The sequence below is a fragment of the Neovison vison genome, chromosome 6 (genome assembly GCF_020171115.1).
Source record: "Neovison vison isolate M4711 chromosome 6, ASM_NN_V1, whole genome shotgun sequence".
Classification (NCBI taxonomy): domain Eukaryota; kingdom Metazoa; phylum Chordata; class Mammalia; order Carnivora; family Mustelidae; genus Neogale; species Neogale vison.
The window spans coordinates 216,396,574-216,415,034 of NC_058096.1; the positions used below are offsets into that span (position 1 = coordinate 216,396,574).

General features: G+C 55.7%; 1 protein-coding gene across 6 annotated transcripts in view; it reads right to left on the reverse strand.

Annotated features, from left to right (window-relative positions):
• The window catches only part of SMARCA4 (SWI/SNF related, matrix associated, actin dependent regulator of chromatin, subfamily a, member 4), a 93,008-nt gene that overhangs the window by 24,399 nt on the left and 50,148 nt on the right, over positions 1-18,461 (reverse strand). For all 6 annotated transcript variants that reach the window (XM_044254182.1, XM_044254186.1, XM_044254185.1 and 3 more), the window contains exons 17-25: positions 15,119-15,185; positions 13,967-14,077; positions 12,129-12,371; positions 10,280-10,393; positions 9,483-9,590; positions 8,376-8,462; positions 7,535-7,581; positions 5,527-5,693; positions 2,733-2,896 (exon numbers count right to left, since the gene is read on the reverse strand). In XM_044254182.1, coding sequence (XP_044110117.1) covers positions 2,733-2,896; positions 5,527-5,693; positions 7,535-7,581; positions 8,376-8,462; positions 9,483-9,590; positions 10,280-10,393; positions 12,129-12,371; positions 13,967-14,077; positions 15,119-15,185 — 1,108 coding nt within the window. The remainder of the gene's footprint in view (positions 1-2,732; positions 2,897-5,526; positions 5,694-7,534; positions 7,582-8,375; positions 8,463-9,482; positions 9,591-10,279; positions 10,394-12,128; positions 12,372-13,966; positions 14,078-15,118; positions 15,186-18,461) is intronic.

An 18,461-nucleotide genomic window follows, 5' to 3' on the forward strand; every position in this document is an offset into this window, starting at 1 on the left:
GCTTTCTCCTGCTGGGCCCTTCTGCTGCCCCGACCAGCAGTTTCTTGAGCGGGGAGCCCAGGAACACATCCTGCAGCCTGTGCCAGATTGACGATCCCCGAGGACTGTCCCTTCCCATCTTACGGGATTCTCTAGGTACTCCAGGGCACAGTACAATTTGGAGGGCAAGTCCTGGGCCATTATGTTCCCAAGGAGCTTGTGTCACAGCTACATGGGACCTCTCACCCACTCTAGGAGGTCCCATTCTTGGGAAGGCCAAATCATGGTTAAGGGCATCGTTCATGGGATGGTTAAGAAGCTGGGTAGCTTCTTGGCAATGCCTGGTTTGATTGTAGGCCCTCCTCCTTCCCTGCTTTGCGGCCCAGGCTGAGGTCCAACCTCTATGAGACTCAGGACTCACTCTGTTAACACAGACCCTTCTGGTGATTGCGAGGGACGAAGAACTAAACGGCATTGGACACTCAGCCCAGAGTGTGCGGCAGAACAAGCTCCGATCACATGGTAGCTGTGGCTGCCGACACCGGCTCCATCACCGCGGCTCCGAATCAGGAGGGCTCGCGTGAAACCCCACATCTGGACCAGAAGCAGTGGGGGCCTACAGTCAAGAGTCACACCCAGGGGTCAGGTGGGGGGCCAGGAGTGCCTTGTGTCTACAGCTGAACTCCCGAGTTCGGCTGGCACGCTTCCTGGCGGTGCTTCCAAGCACGGGCTATCGGGTCCCAGGGAACCCCTGTCCACTGTCTGCCTGCCACTGGGGATAGCACACCACGATCACATCTCAGGAAACTGGTCACAGAGGTCTTGGTGAGAACTACGCCCCAGGCTGATGACAGAAAGGGACACTAGTAACCAGCCTGAGCCTCCACCCAACGGATGGGCTACAGTTCACACCGTGTACTAGTGCCTCCAGGCTGCAGGGGAAGACGGGCTTATCCTCCGTAGTGGGAGGGAAACCTGGGGCAGCCTCCTGGAAGCCACTCAGGCAGAGGTGACCTGAATGAGCAGAGGACATGCCCATGGGCCAAGCAACCCCCACCTCTCGGGGCTGACTGGTCAGTGAATCCTGTCCCAACACTCCAAAAGGGGGACAAGGGGCTCCATAAGTGGTCACGCTGAGCAACAAAACCCAGACGCCTGCCAAGTGCGGTCAGAGTCAAGCCTCAAGGCCACCATATGCCCGGACACCTGGCCGCTGAGGACATGCCTGTGTGGAGTTGCAGTGCGCTTGCCCGAGAGGAGAAACAAAGCAGCTGCTCTAGGGAAGAATACGTACTAGAACCCGCCATGTTTCCGTCAAAACCAAAACACACGTGTGTGCATATAGGTACACGATGGCATGTGGTCAAAAAGAGCGGGATCGGTGGGAGGGGAAAATGGACTCTTTAGTTTGTTATTTTGAGTTACTGATATTTGCATTAAAAAAGTCTACTACTGGGGCGCCTGGGTGGCTCAGTGGGTTAAGCCGCTGCCTTCAGCTCAGGTCATGATCTCAGGGTCCTGGGATCGAGTCCCGCATCGGGCTCTCTGCTCAGCAAGGAGCCTGCTTCTCTCTCTCTCTCTGCCTGCCTCTCCATCTACTTGTGATTTCTCTCTGTCAAATAAATAAATAAAATCTTTAAAAAAAAAAAAAACTTAAAAAAAAAAAAAAAGTCGGGCGCCTGGGTGGCTCAGTGGTTAAGCCGCTGCCTTCGGCTCAGGTCATGATCTCAGAGTCCTGGGATCAAGTCCCGCATGGGGCTCTCTGCTCAGCGGGGAGCCTGCTTCCCTCTCTCTCTCTCTGTCTACTTGTGATTTCTCTCTGTCAAATAAATAAATAAAATCTTTAAAAAAAAAAAAAAAAAAAGTCTACTACTTTTACAATGAGACATCAGGAAAAGTTAAAACCTCCCGTAAAAATTGCCGTACCGGGGCATCTGGGTGGCTCAGTGGGTTAAAGCCTCTGCCTTTCACTCAGGTCATGATCCTGGGGTCCTGGGATGGAGCCTCGCAGCGGGCTCTCTGCTCAGTGGGGAGCATGTCCCCCCCCCCGCCTGCTTCTATGCCTACTTGTGATCTCTGTCAAATAAATAAATAAAATTAAAAAAAAACCTGTTGGGGCGCCTGGGTGGCTCAGTGGGTTAAGCCACTGCCTTCGGCTCAGGTCATGATCTCAGGGTCCTGGGATCGAATCCCGAATCGGGCTCTCTGCTCAGCAGGGAGCCTGCTTCCTCCTCTCCTCTCTCTGCCTGCCTCTCTGCCTACTTGTGATCTCCCTCTGTCAAATAAATAAATAAAATCTTAAAAAAAAAATTGTTGTACCTACCAAATACCATTTCTCTGAAGCTACTGGCATGGAGCCCCCGAGAGGGCACACGGATACAGAATCAGGGCAGCAGCATACACACACGCCCCGGTTGTTTCTAAAAGCACAAGTGTGTGAGAACTCACACAGGAGGCAACCTGGAAGGCTTGGATCCCGAAAACTGAAAATCACTGACGGCTGATAAGATAAGGGCATTTTTCACTTTACATATTTAAATAAAACGAGGATTTTTTTTAAAAACAGGACCGGAGTATGTATTTTTCATAACCAAAGCAAAAAGCGGTGTTTTAAAAAATAAAGAAAAATGAATACTTTCAGGGCTTTTCTACAAAGGCCTCAGGCGCCGGGGGTGCCGCCAGGTACCCAGGATGGAAGAGGGGCTCCGGGGAGCCTCGAGGCCCTGCCCCACTTGGGGCCAGCCCAGCCTCACCTGGTGGGGGTTCCAGTCACTGTCGAAGATGATCACGGTGTCGGCCGACTGGAGGTTGAGCCCGAGCCCCCCCGCGCGGGTGCTGAGCAGGAAGATGAAGTACTCGGAGCCCGGCTCATTGAAGGTTTTCAGCAGCATGCCCCGGTCCTCCGCTTTTGTCGTTCCTAAGGGGCGCAGGGACAAGGCTGTGAGTGGGGGCACCATGCAGGGTGGGGTGGGGAGCGATGGCGAGGAGGCACAGAGGAACAGCGGCTCCACAGAGCGGGGACAGTGCGTGCGTATGTCCCGCAGAGGCCTCCCGGGCCAACTCCACGATTGCTCCACACGCGTGCCTTAGCGGCGACACGCGAGCTCTTCAGGTTTAAGATGCAAACGAGTGGACGCCGCTCCTCCCACGCCAGGAGGTGGAAAGAAGCCCCTACAGGCCACCGCGTCACCTTGGAGTCAAACAGGCCCGACGTGGGCATGACACAGGATGGGTGCCGGGGCACAGGGCCTGGAACGAGGGACTGGCTGGGGGGCTGGCACCTGCCTCCATCCCACTGCAGGGGGTTTCTCTATCCTCAGAGGCTTCTGCAGGCGAGCACACAGGTGCCTCACTACACGACTCTGCCCTGCGGGCAGCAGTGGTTTCCCCTCTTCATGGAGCCACGGGGACTCTCACGTGACCAGTCAGGACAAGATCCACAGCCCCGTGAGCATCAGAGGAGCACACAAGACCCGTGGGTGGCTGCCAGCTCAGACCAAAGGTGCCTTTGGAAAAATCAGGAGTCATTTTTGGTGATGAAATGAAGATTAAATGCTTCCAGCCACCTGCCCAGCCATCACTGCACAGCACGGAGGCCTGATGCCCATAGGGGCCTGGCTGGGGCAGGGAAGGGGCAGGTCCATGGCAAAGGGCCCGCTGCCCCCAGGCCCAGCCCACACCTTCAATCTCACCGCTTTGACACTAGTAGGTTCCATCTCACAACATGCTGCTAAGCCCCTACCCTGTCTATTATTTGCCAGAGCTGGTCTGTGCCCACGTGTGTACTGTGTAGCTGTGGCTAAGTGGACAAAAGGCTTCTCACCACGGAGAACAAGGAAAGAGAAGGGGCAAATGAACCCCTGCTGGAAGGGAACACGCTCTCCACCTACAGCCTCTCCTGAGGGCTGGCATGGTGACAGACAAGACCCGGTGTGCACGCGGCCCGGCCCCTGAAGAAGGGGCGAGGCGGCTGGAGAGGTCTGGTCCCCCTGCTGGCAGGGGGGCAGTTTTCAGTCTCCAAGTCTTGGAAGGAGGGCCCAGGAGGAGGCAGGAACATAGCAAGACACACACAGTCGTTTGTGCTTATAAAGGTTGCCCCAGATGGAACTCCAAGACCAGGAGGACAGACGGCAAGACGGACACAAAGGGCCGGCTGCGGGTGAGGGCAGGGAGGCCAGAGACTGACGGGCGATCAGCCCCGCAGACACACGTCTGTAGTCTGTGAAACCACTGTTCCACCAGATGCACAGCAAGACAAATGAGGGTGCAGAGGTTTGGGGCATCCTGCCAGGGAAATGCACTTGGCAATGAGCTTCAATAAGAGCTCAGAGATGGGGCACCTGGGTGGCTCAGTGGCTTAAAGCCTCTGCCTTCGGCTCCGGTCATGATCCCAGGGTCCTGGGATCGAGCCCGGCATTAGGCTCTCTGCTCAGCAGGGAGCCTGCTTCCTCCTCTCTCTCTCTGCCTGCCTCTCTGCCTACTTGTGATCCCTGTCTGTTAAATAAATAAATAAAATCTTTAAAAAAAAAAAAAAAAAAAAAAAGCTCAGAGGAGCTGTAAGAAAGGAGCCACCAACTAAACTGTGTCCGAGCCAGAAGCTCCCAAGCTCGCTCCTGGGGCATCCGGGCACTCTTGCAGTTGGACAGAGCATGGACTTCCTCCAGGGCCTCCCTGGCCAGTCGACATGTGTCAGAGCACGTGTCCAACATGAGTGACCATCTCACTCAGCAACCTTCTCCCTGGGGCTCCCGCATGCTGGGATGAAGCCAGAGACACACAACTTCCCAGGAGAGCCCGGGAGTCGCAGCTAAGCACTGTTCCCAGGAGAGCCTGCTGTCATCCTGTGTCACCAGCTCCCCTCTCCCCCGACCCACTACCCTCAGTGCACACAATTCGGCCATGGACGAACCCGATTACAGCTCCAGCCCTGGCCAGTGACAGCTCTACAACCACCTGGCAGTGGAAGGAAAGGCACGTGGCTCCCATCAACCTAGAGAGAGCCAGCCCCTAGACTTCTGGGGGAGAAGGTGGGCTGTAGTTGGGAACACGGGGAGCCTGGACAGCTTGCCTGAGAATTAAGCCAAGATGGAGGACAGCGGAGCCAAGAAAAGCCACAGCACTGTCCTCGAGACTCCTGGGTCCAGCTGTACCTGAAGCAAGAATAACCCGGGGGCTCACTATACTTGTCCCTGATGTCCACAGGATGTGGACTTCTCCCAGTTCCCACTAAAAGAGGACTGTTCACAACAACCACTGGACCCAGAGCTGTAGTATAAATACTGTCAGCCTCATGTTTAGGAGACGGGGGTGTCGGATCCGGGCTGGAAGCTCTCCTAGGCCACAGGCTTGGATCCAGCCACGACGCTTGCAGAGCCCTCCCTCCTAGTCCCGTAAGCCTGTGTCACTGAATGTGCTAGGCTCACTCTGGATGCTCGACCCAGTCTCCGGGCCTTTCACGGCCTTGCAAGGGAGGCGACACTGGACAGTAGCTTTGGCAACCGTGCATAAACCTGTCCCTCCACAAACATCTCTCCTGCTCATACTCACCATCGAGCCTGAGGTATTTAAAGCCGCGATACGCAAAATAATCTTCCATGATCGTCATGAGGGAGGTCATCTGACAGAAGAGCAGCACTTTGTGGCTAGTGGCACGGAGTTTGGGAAGGATCCTATCAAGCAGCTCAAACTTCCCCGAGGCTCGGTACAGGTCCAGCCTGGTGAGCAGGGGGCAGAGGAAGAACACATTAGTGACGGCCCTTGGCAGACAGGCAGAGGCAGAAGCGCACCTCCCCTCTCCAGGCTCTCAACATGGAGGTCAACGGCGCGGTTCCCCCAGGCTAACTCTCCGACCTCCATGAAATTCCAGCAAAGCCATTTCAACCCAAATCAAATACGCTCAAGGCCATTCTCGGTCAAGGGTGAGCACATGATTATCATCCAACTCAGATACTTCTAAGAATGAGAAGAGATGCTATCGGGAAGAATGCTGGGACAACAGGAAGTGGGGCCTCCTCCCTAGCCCACGGGAGGAACTCCAGGAGCAGAGGCTCACGCTGCAGGGCCCACACCGCGCCCCACGCAGTTTTAAGGGCCATTGCAGCTTCTCTCATTCCCTCTGGTCAACAAGCCCCAGCTGGCAGCCTAGCAGACGGGCTGAGGGGGGACCATGTGACATGGCGGCCGATGTGCCAGGGCCAGGACTTGAACTCAGATCCAGAAGCCCCCATTACACAACTTGGAATGAAAAATATAGAGCAGGGGCGCCTGGGTGGCTCAGTGGGTTAAGCCTCTGCCTTCGACTCAGGTCATGATCTCAGGGTCCTGGGATCGAGTCCCATATCTGGCTATGTGCTCAGCAGGGAGCCTGCTTCCCCCTTTCTCTCTCTGCCTGCCTCTCTGCCTACTTGTGATCTCTCTCTGTTAAATAAATAAAATCTTTAAAAAAAAAGAAAAATACAGAGCAAAAGAACTTTTTTGATCTTTTATTTGGTGCCCCCGTTCTTCAAAACCGTTTACTAGCTCAGAGAACTGCTGCTGGCCTCAGCTCTAGAGCAAGACTGCAGTGATGAAACTTCGACAGGGTACCCTCATCCAACACCAGGGCCGAGTGAAGCCTGGGTTGCATCATCAATGCTGAGTGGCTAGTTAGTTAAGTGCCTGCCTTTGGTTAAGTCTTGATCCCAGAACCCTTCTCTCTCTGCCCCTCCCTCTGCTTGTACACCCTCACACACACACACACACACACTCTCTCTCTCTCAAACAAATAAAATCTTAAAAAAAAAAAAAAATGCTGAGAAAAAAAACCCCCAGTAACAAGGTGGATCGAATACCATCTCTCTTAGCAGACAGAGTTGAGGCCCAGAGCAGTTAAAAAGGCTGTCATGGGGCAACTGGCTGGCTCAGTGGATTAAGCCTCTGCCTTCGGCTCAGGTCATGATCTCAGGGTGCTGGGATGGAGCCCCGCATCGGGCTCTCTGCTCAGCAGGGAGCCTGCTTCCCGTCCCTCGCCCCCGCCTGCCTTTTTGTCTACTTGTGATCTCAACCTGTCAAATAAATATATAAAATCTTTAAAGAAAATAAAAAATAAAATAATAAGGCTGTCATGAATCATAGAGCCCAGATGTGGCTCCGTGGGGCCTGGAAGCCAGCTCTGGCTCTCAAGATTAATGGAGGATTTCTATTTTAGTCCTTTCTTTGGGTATATCTCTATTTCCTAAATTTTCTGACATGAGTATAGCCTCTCTGAAATTGGACAAATGTCATGAGAGCAATAAAGCCACTCAAGAAGTGAAAAAGAGGGGCGCGTGGGTGGCTCAGTGGGTTAAGCCTCTGCCTTCGGCTCAGGTCATGATCTCAGGGTCCTGGGATCAAGCCCCGCATCGGGCTTTCTGCACAGCAGGGAGCCTGCTTCCCCTGTTCTCTCTACCTGCCTCTATTTGTGATCTCTGTCAAGTAAATAAATAAAATCTTAAAAAAAAAAGAAAGAAAAGAAAAAAAGTGAAAAAGACCTTCACGTGGACAGCGTGCCCACCCCCTCCACGGGGAAGCTTCTCACCCTTGCACAATGCCACCGGTAAACCCCAAGTGCTCGGAGAAGGACTCCTGCAACAGAATAAGAGATGGGTCAGCGCGGGAACAGGGCACCTAGCCCCACACCTCGGAGCCCCCACACAGGTGCTGCGCAGGGCTTTTCTATCCTGCCCACCTCCCTTCTCTGGGGCTTCACCCGCCAAGAAAAGTCAGTCACGACAGGACCCCGGTAACCACCCAAAGGAGCACGTGGGGGCAGTGTGGGCCTAAGACCATCCTGGCCGTGGCGGGATGAAAGCCCAGGGACGTCAGGGGATTTGCAGAGATCCGGAGACTTCACACCAGAAAGTCAGCCATACGTGTGCAGTTCGGAAGCAAGCATCCAGACTCTCAAAGGGTATCGTGGCCCGAAAAAGTTCTGACCCAAAGACTTCCTGACACGGAAGAATGCTCTCGAGCTTCAAACCAGGAAGAGACCCCCACGGCCCTGAGCGGGAAGAGCCAGCGTGCCATGCAGCAGAGACAGCGGGACCTTATCGGGTGGGGACAAAAAGCCCCAAAGAAGGGTCTCTGAGTGCCGGCCGCAGCTCTCCGAGGGCAGACTTTCTGAGCTTTCATTTCTACTGTGTATTTCCCCACTAAGTTCAGGTTCTTTACAAGAAGCACTTACAAACAGGAAATCAACAGTCAAACAATAACTATACATTACCTATTTAAAGTATTAAAAAAGCATTTTTTAAAAAGCCCTCAGGGAGAGAGCCCCTAGCTTTGCAGAGCCCATCCGTCAGGGACAGACGCCTGCGGGAGATGGGAGGGCCTGAGGCCCCGGCTCCGGCCCCAGCCCCAGCCCCGGCACCGGGCCTCACCTCGATGTGCTGGAACATGTACGGGTGGTTGCAGATCTTCCGCAGCTGCATGATGGTGTTCATCAGGGTCTTGGTGCCGCCCTTGCCCTGCGGAGGCAGAAGAGAGGCTCTGCACTGGGTCCCGTCCCCGGGCCGGGGCTGGGGGTGCGGTGGGGGGGAGGACTGCAGAACGGGGCTGCTCCAGGGCAGGTAACTGGGAGCGAGGGGCTGGCTGCTGTGGCGGCACAGAGAGCTCGAGGCCGGATCTGCGGGGAGCAGAGACCGTCTGGCACACGGGAGCGGGTGGCAGGACCGGAGGGAAGGACCAGCATCTGCCTTGGTGGCGGGCATTGTGGGGAGTCCCTGGGGGGCCGCAGCCAGATGGGACACGACGACTTAAGATTTCTGGCTACAGAGAGAGGAAGGGTGCGGGGGTGGGTGCTGGCTGCAGGCTGAGAAGTGACCCAGAAACATGCTGCTGCACCCTCCGGTGAGAAAGGGCCCGAAGAACACAGGGAAAGGAAGACATGGGGAGGCGGGGCCGAGCCTGAAGCATGGGACGCAGAATCAAGGGACCCAGGAGGACATCTCTGTCTCGATGAGGTGAGCTGGGGCGGGAGGAGTCTGCGACCTCAGAGCGGTCCCAGGAGACGGCAGCCCGCCCAGTCCTCACCGCACATCACCTCAAGCTCACTTAGTAACAAGGCAAAGGGGCTTAGGGGCATGGCTGTTGAGCCGGCTATGTTCCAGCCAGGATGGTGAGGCTCCGGAGAACATTCTAACTCTGCGGGGTTCATGCTGGCCTCCGCCCTACGGACGGATGCACCTGCAGGAGGCCAGCATTTCATAAGCAGAGGACACCGGAGAGTGACAGACTGGGAGGGTCTTGGGGGACTCCCTGGAGATGAGCCACCAGCCCCTGACCCGTCAGCCTTACTGAACGAGGCTGTTCCCCCCCAGCTGTGACTGAACTACGGCTGAGGCCCTTGTGATCACCACCAGATCGGGCCCTGAGCTCCACAGTCAACTCCAAGGAGGCGGAAGGCCCTGCAGGTGACAGGGTGCTCGAGCCCCAGCCCCAGCGGCCTTGGACATTTGGATGGGGAAAGGGAGGGGCCCACAGCTAACCTTCTTGTCCTTCTCGGAGCCATCGGTGAGCAGCACCCCCTTGGCCTGCATGTGCCGGTAGAGCACACGCTGGAGCGCAGACATGTCACACTTGATGACGTATTCCACCTGCAGGGGACATGTGTCACCAGTGAGACCAGAGACTCCCTGAGCCGAATGCCCAGCCGGTGCCCATGTCTGGTCTATGAGCCTCTCAGAAGCACCCGGGACCCCAGGATGGGACTTGGATGAGGGCACCAGGGAGGACGGTAAGGAGCCCCCTCCGCAGGGGAACAATGGGAAGCAGGCTACGGTAGGTGCACTGGGAAAGAGAAGCGTGGAGGGGATGTCCTGGTCCCAAAGGGGAAACCTGGCTACCTTCCCAAAACTCCTCTCCAGCTTGCTGGGAACCAAGGGCAAGTACTGCCTGCCCGAGTCGGGGGAGAGGAGAGGGTGCCCTGGTGGGACAGCCAGGGGACTGGGACCCAGAGCGAGCAGCCAGAGCCATCCTGGGTGTGAGCAGGCCCACGAGCAGCCCACAGCTGCTAAGCACTGCAGGTGCAGTGGGATGGGACCCCCCACCAGGCATCGGGCCCACAGGGGGCTTCCCTGATCTCAGACACACCTGTCTCCACGTTACAGAGCCAGGGCGAGAGTGGCCATCCTCATGTCACACGGACACGACCAAGTGAAGCAAAACCAGGGCCACGAGAGAACACACCCTGGACCGCTGCAGCGCCGCCGGACAGGGCCCACCGCGGGAACACCCCGGGCCCGACACCGCACTGTGGCTCCGTCTGCTCCGAACTGTCCATTACCTTCTCGGGCAACTGGGCTTCGACTTCCTTCTTCAGCCGCCGGAGCAGGAAGGGCCGCAGCACTTTGTGGAGACGACGGATGATGAGAATCGTCTCCTCCTCGTTCAGGTCCACCTGGCACCCCCATGAGACAAGCAAACCAAGGTTACTTCCAAAGGAAGGAGCCGGGGATGTGAAGAAGGGTCATCTGGAGTCGTCCTGCCCTCAGCGCCTCCGTTTCAGACTGCCTTACGCTTTACGGGCCTTGGTGGGGCGCCCTCTTCCTGTGGACAACTGCAGGGACCTGGGGCCTTCCACAGAATTCTTAGAAGATAGAAACCAAGGCTCCAGGGAACCAGGTCCCACAGGCCTCATGAAAAGAAACACACAGGATACTTGGTTGTTTCCCCAAGAGTGATATAATCTCATGTGTCTGGAAACCTGCCAACACATCCAATCGGAAGGTGGAGAACTCCACGTTCACAGAACCACTGGGTGTGGGGCACTTGGGGGGCTCAGTGGGTTAAGCCTCTGCCTTCGGCTCAGGTCATGATCCCAGGGTCCTGGGATCAAGCCCCACATCAGGCTCCCTGCTGAGCAGAGAACCTGCTTCCCCCTCTCCCTCCGCCTACCACTCTGCCGATTTGTGCTATCTCTCTGTCAAATGAATAAATAAAATCTTAAAAAAAGAACCACCGTGTGAAATGGGTAGTCGTCGTGGAGGCGGTCGCTGGAGCCCCAAATCCTCTCCTTTCAGCCTGGCGGGAGAGAGCCCAAGAAATGCTGCTCTCCCAAGGCATTGAATACTCTGCCACGAAGTTCAACTTTTAAAAGTTAAGAGAAAAGTCAAACAAACCACACTTAAACTTATCTTCCCTGGGTCCCCTGATCATCTCTCAGTAGAACTTTCGAACTTTCCCTAAACTTCAAAGTAAACAAAATAAGAACATTTGCTCCGTCGAGGCTCCTTGAAGTCGGAACACTGGGAGCGCCTCTTTGGAGACTCTTGGAAAAGCCACGCTTTCTCCTTCAGGAGGGCTCCTGTCTCCATGGGGGCCAAGGATTGGGTACCTCTTGGATGACGGTAAGGTGGCCCCAGCTGGCCGGGACCTGACAGTCAGGAACCAGCTGCCTGGGCCAGGGAGTGGCAGCACCGGGGAGCCCAGCCACCGTGGGCAGTGGTGCTCCTCGGCTACCCCCAACCTCGGCAAATGCACCCAGTTCCTCAGCCACAGGCTCCAGCCCCTCAGCCTCCTTCCACCGAAAACACGAGCTGCCCACAAACCCCCCTCAAACCCCAGCAGCAAGGGAGGCTCACAACAAGAGAACAAAGACCGGGCCCCCGACGGCACATGCACCGTAGTCCAGCTTTTAGGCCGACGATGCCACCCACGGCCAGACAGACATCGAGAGACACTGGTCAGAGCACTTTTTAAAAACAAAATCTACGGAAGCTGACCACGTTGCTCCCCTGATGGAAACTTTCTGAGCCTCCTGCTGCCCTTAGCGTGAAATGTGAACTCTCTAGAGGGACCCACAGGACCCTGGGGGCCCCAGCTGTGCCCTGCCAGCCCCAGAGCTACCTCAGAGCCAGATTCCCGGCTGTGCCCTCCCTGGGCCTGAGGCACCGGGTCAGGGAAGCCCCGAAAGACTCCCCAGAATCCACTCTCTTGATTTGTGCCCATCAGTCTCAGGGCAAACGTAGCCTTGCTCCACGAACACACGGCCTTCGGCCCCAGGCCATCAGCAGACACCCGCAAGCAGCTCCTGAGCCTAGCCCCGTGCCCGTGGGAAGTTCCTCTCCGCATGGCCCCGGCCACGGCGCCCCATCCCCGCACGACTGCCCGCACGTGGCCTGCCGCACACGCACCTTTTCTCCGGTCATGGCGAAGGGCGCGTTGAACCACTGCTCGAAGGTGCTGCAGCTCTTGAAGATGGTGGGCAGTAGGAAGTTGAGGAGCGCCCAGAGTTCGGGGAGCTTGTTCTGCAGCGGCGTGCCCGTCAGCAGCAGGCGGCGAGGGGCCACGTAGTGCGTGTTGAGGACCTGCGTCAGCTTGCAGTGATGGTTTTTCATTCGGTGGCCTTCGTCAACGATCATGTACTTCCAACGGATCTGCGGGGCCAAGAGCAAGCGGTCAGAGGGGCAGGTCGGCCTCCACCGTGGCTGGAATTCCCCCCCTGCACCAGGCAAGTATCCAGATGGAATGGCATATTCAGGTGAAGAACCAGAGCCTGACAAGGTCCCCTGACAAGAGGGACTGGCTCACCAGTTGACAGCTCTATGGCACCGCCTCTATGAAGCGTGGGGTGCAGACGGACACACGGGAGACAGGCCCTTGACCTGCTATCGGGTGAACACTGCAAGCTGCAGAACCGCACTCTGCTTTTCCCCCAAATTCCCTGTGTTCGTACATAGCACAGAAAAATCCTCCAAATAACCCCCCGCCCCACTGATTAGACAGGGCCCTGGGTGTTTGGGGGGGATCTACAGGGAATATGGCTCAGAGCGGGTACATTTTCCAAGCATCAGGCTGTGCCTCCAAAGAGGAGCGGCACAGGTAAATTCGGGCTGTGAGCCCCAAGGGCGGGGGCCGTGCCCAGAGCCTGCTGGTGGCTACAGGACCGACAGACACGGGGCTCAAGGTCGAGCCTCAGAGGGAGGGTGAGTATGCAGGTGGAAACCCTAGGTCTGAAGCATAGTTTAGGTCTGTAGAACCCCACGATGAGCCTCCGAACTACTCTGGGCCTCAGTTTCCACCACCTGTGGGCATAGTGAGGCCTGAGTGAGGCAGTGTGTGTGTCAGACGCCCAGGGTGGAAAGGGCTGAGCTGACCAAGGCAAGAACAAGACAACCATCTCCCACAAGGAATCGCCGTCTCTTGGCCTTGACATTCACTAATGACGTTGTCAGATAAGGATTTTCAGAGCCTACTTCTTGGGCTTGGGATGCGCCAGGCCTTGCGCCAAGTCAGAGGGGTGTACCCACACCACAAGCCCAAGGGGAAGGGCCTGCTCAGTAGACCCCAGCAACCTGGGCCTCTGTTTCCCTATCTTTAAGCTTGGAGATCGAGACGAAGCACCCCAAATCATCCCAGTGATCAAGCCCCAGAGATGACTTGTGAACACTTCCAGCCCTGGGTCAAAAAACGATCCCTTGACCTGCTCTCTACCGGATGGTGAGCGGTCACACAGATGTGTCATCTTCAGCCTTTCTGCAGGCCAGGAAGCTTGCCTGTCTTACATCTGGGTCAAGGCATGGTCTCAGTGATTCACTGATCATCTGACTCCACACCTATGCCCATTAGCAGGCTCCTAGGCCTGCATAAGCCCCACCAAATGCGTGCCAGCCCAGGAGCTCAAGGCCGACAGAACACAAAGGGCCTCAGAGTCTCAGCTCTGAATGCCGAAATCACACCTGCTTGGCGGGCTGGTGTCCTGAGGGCTGTGGTGGGGCTGGCACGGCTAGCAGGGACGAAAGGCCGTCCCTGACTAGGGTCAGGCAGAGACCACGTTGGCCTCACTGTAACCCTGCCAGGAACAACAACGGTAGGGCTGACAGGTCGGGAGACACTGAATGTGATGAATCAATTGGGCAGAAGCTCTGAGGAGCTGGTCCGCGTGACACACGCAGGCTAACTCTGGCTCACGTGTTCACTGACAGCATGTGAGCACGGGGGGCCTTCTGTGTTTTACACAGGGACACGCTACCTTCGCAAGGATGTGCTTATCCTTAATGATGTACTCGTAAGTCGTCAGCAAGACATTGAACTTGCCACTTCGGAGCTGGGGGACGAAAGCACGTCTGGCTGCTGGAGAACCCTGTGAGGGAGAGAATGCAAGATGTCTCAGCCTCCCGGGGCTACGGTGGCTGCCGTGGCAAGGTGCTAGGCAAGGCTGCAGGGCTGTCCTCCAAGCCCGCCATGCAGAGTGGCAACTGCAGGGAGAGGAGAAAGGCATGTGGGCCACGGGCAGCCCAGAGCCTCGGGGAAGCTTGCTGTCTGCTCCACACCCGCCCTGGTCTCCGTGCTTCATCCTCTTCCCAGGCCTCCTAGCTGGACACCAGCGTGCTGCCTCCTCGCATGGCTTCCCCTGCGAGCGCAGCCGGGCAGACCCGTTCCTGATGTAGCTCCAGCTACAGTTAGCAAACCTGCCCGACCCTCCCCAGCTCCAAACTCCTGACCCACGTGACCAGGGCCCCAGGCTCTATAAACCCAGTGCTTTCTCCAGGCTCACATTCCAGACTGACTGAATTTCAGTGTGTCCCATAAAGCTCTTGCCGGCAGAACTCTCCTTGGCTCCTTGAATGCACTGAGTTCTCCCTGCACACACCGTTCCCGGTGTCGGGACCCCCTCCTCCCCATCATGTGGTGGACAGCCTCAAAGCACAGGGTGAAAAGCCTGCACCCAGGAGCCTGGAAGGCAGGGACACAACCTGACTGCATGACGGCTGCCCCTTCTGCCTCTGTTTCCCTAAGGTAAGAGGCACAATCAGTCTCTACCTCATGGAGTGAATCGATCTAGGTATGGCCCACAAGTCCCCTGTCCTACAGAATATAGGCAGGCGTCCTACAGGAATGAGTTTTAACGAAGCTCCGGGGACAATAATGAAATCTTCCAGTGAAAGCGCTGATGTCACCAGATTCCACCAATTGACTGCGTGGCCCCATTTACAAACGCATTCCTCGGAAATAAATGAATGATCCACACCCCGCACGGAGAGCACAACCCCATGAGTACAACACAGGAAAACGTATGCATGTGCGCCCAGCACTCCTGGAAGTGGACTCCCTCCTGGCTCATCTGTACCTCCCACTCCCACCCCACCCTCACGCACCTCCATCTCTTCAGGCTGTGACCTACCTTGTAAGACACCTTCACCACAGAGGGGGCCCACTTGTCAAATTCGTATGCCCAGTTTGACAGCGTGCTGACGGAAACAAGGAAGGGACAATCAGGTTCTAACTCCTTCATCAACAGCTCCCGTCTACGCCAACGTCCACTGGGGCACGAGGCCAATGTGGCCGTGACACTCAGAGCCGGCCAAGTAACTGACCATCTGGGGGAAGGGGGGTGTCACACCCTGGGTGAGAGGACCAGGGACACAGAGATGCGGCAGCAGGTACAGGGGCAGCTGCCGCTAGGGCAGCAGGAGCCAGGTGGCTGCAGAAGGCGAGACCCAGGGGCTGAACCTGGACGACCAGCCCTGTCACTGCTGTAGGGTCCCAGGCCCCTCTGAGAACACGCCGTGCGCTGCGGACCTGCTGCTGGGAAATCTGCGGACTCACAGTGCCTCATTTTAGAGGCTTGAGCCGTGCTAGAGGGTCTGCTGGGGATGTCGGGGAGCACGGGGGACACCGCAGGTTCTCTGTGCCACCTGGCAATGAAAATGGCCAGCCACTGCAGGCTCTTGCCCGGTGAGAGCCAGTGGGGACGGTGAGGGCACGCTGGGCTCAGGTGGAGGGCCGGAGGACTGCGTGCAGGGTGGGAGCACGGACTCTCATCCGCCTCCATGGGACAAGCAAGGCTAGGAGGAGCAGGACAGAGAGAAACGGGCAGGCATGCGGAAGGTGGAAGGCAGATGGGAAACAATTCACCTGGACAAGAGACAGAGCCTTGGGTGAGGGTGACAACAACAAGGCCAACTTCCCAGAGAGTGAGTTCCCTGAGAAAAACTGGGATATTCAGTTTTCGGTAAGAAAGGGAACTTACTCAAAAAGTCTAGTCTGGGTAGTTTGTAAAGACAGGACTCAAAGGCCTAGCGGCAGAGACTGCTCGTGGCTCACCCAGCTCCCTGTGGCAAGAAGTTTCACTGAGGGTGGTGCTGTCTTCACCTTAAGCCCCTAGCTCTCAGGCTCTTCAGAAGCTGGGGCAACCAGCTGGACGTCACTGGAGCCAATGAGATAACGCTCAAGTTGCTGGGGTGAAAGTGGGGGCGGGGGGAGCTCTCAAAGGAGGGTGGAGAGAAGGGAGAACCAGCTGCTCTTTGCCTTGTCTACCAACCTGGGAACCTAGATGAAATGATGGAGGCAGTGCAGCCATATTGCAACCATGAGGTAAGAAGGTGAAAGGCAAAAGTCATAATTAAGGGTGAATGAGCAGAAATCTCTAGAAGCCTGGGTCCTGGCATCTTGGAGCCCCTGGGCCTGCCTCAGATGAGGTATTACCAATGGTCAGAAAGATTGCCCTGGTACAGTCAGTGAAGCCCAAATTCTATTGTACAGAGCAAGGGCAGACAGGGCACCAAGAAAGAAGCTGAGGGCCAAAATGTGAAGTGTGAGGAACGTCTGTAGTAGGAGGGGAGAAGAGCGAGAGAGTCAGGGGCGGGGGAGACTGAGGAGCTAGGCTGGGAGTCAGAGTCTAGCGGGAGGCAGGATAAGCGAACTCATGGTCGATGGGTGATCGTCTGAACAGATGGATGGGACAGCTGAATCCTCGCCGTCTTAAATGCTCCCTCGGGCCAAAGGAGCCCTTCTGGCCTCTAAGGGGTGTCATTCGATGGCCCAGACCCTTGTCCGGGTGGAACACGGGTGTAAAAAGGCTTGAAAATCAACAGACTGAAGCCAATTTAAATAATCTTGGGAAAAGGGATTTTGACTGGAAACTGTGCCAAAAGACAAAGCAAACTGGATCCAAACACTGTACTCTAATTGGTAAATTTGTTTTGCGCGGATTAACTGTTCGGAAAGTGCTGCATACGCACACACAGCCGAACATAAATACCGTGCATGAACAAAGAAAAAGAGAAGCTAGAAGGAGCTCTCCAGTTCTAGCTGAGTCAGAGACAGCTGTTGGCACCACTAAACACAAATCCCGTTAGGTAAACACATCCGTCTATTTCCTAGTGCCATCCACTGACAGGGCCTGCCAGTAAGATCAGAAGCAAGGGGCACCCCCAGCGCCCAGCTCTTGGTTTCTAATACTGTTCTGTAAGAACAGAGACCACAGCTTCTCAGAGAAATGCCTGATTCTGGGCCTCAGACAGGTGTACAAGTCGAGCTGGGAGCATCTTTGGGTGCCAAAATACAAAGGCGTGTCTCAAAACCCCACAACAATGGGGCCATGTCAAAGGGACAGAGTAGCCACCTAAAAGCTCTCCATGGCAAACGCTGGAATGATTCGAGAACAGGATGAACTAATAATGGTATGCAGACCAGAGTGTAAAATAAGTACCCATAAGAACAGGATGAACTAATAGTGGTATGCAGACCAGAGTGTAAAATAAGACCACGGACATAAATGACTAAATTAACATATGGGTAAAAGAAATCTATCTTCTGTACAGAAGAATCCTAAAGGATTTACACAGCTATTTGCCCCTCAAGGAGGTAGAGCTCAACTGCCCGCTCACGTGGGTGCTGAGCTTGGGGACTGCTCCTCAACACAGTGTATGGAAGGAGGAGAAAGAGTAACCGCACAGGGCAAACCTCAACCATGTGCTCAAGGTCAACATTACAAGGAATAAGGCACATGGACAGCAACGGCCTTGGAAATGACGACAAAGGCCCTTCACCCCGGTGTTCTTTGGCCCTCACGCCCACCATCCTATCCAAGCAGGAGAAAATCACCGGATGGACCCAGACTGAGGGACATCTGACTCATCCTCCTCAAAGCCACCAAGGTTAACAAAAACATGGAAAGCAAGGAGCACTTGCAGACCACACAGGGCGACAGCTACAAGAAGACTGAAGGCCGTACGGGATCCTGGCATGGCAAAGGGATGTTGGGAGAAAAGTAGTGAACACTGGGACGCCTGGGTGGCTCAGTTGGTTAAGCAGCTGCCTTCGGCTCAGGTCATGATCCCAGGGTCCTGGGATCGAGTCCCACATCGGGCTCCTTGCTTGGCAGGGAGCCTGCTTCTCCCTCTGACTCTGCCTGCCTCTCTGTCTGCCTGTGCTCACTCGCTCTCTCCCTCTGTCTCTGACAAATAAATAAATAAAATCTTAAAAAAAAAAAAAAAAAGAAAAGTAGTGAACACTGATTCAAGTCTGGAGCTTAGTTAACAGTAATGTGCCCGCTGATTCCTGAGCTGTGACAAATGACCCACAGTCATGTGAGATGTTATCGACAGGGGACCTGGGGGAGGGCGCATGGAGCCCTCGGGAGTACCTCTGCAGCTTTCCGGTAAAGCTCAAACTATTCTAAAAGCAAACCACCACGATACAATGACTGGGATGTGGAACCAGGAAACCAACCTGAAGAGTGT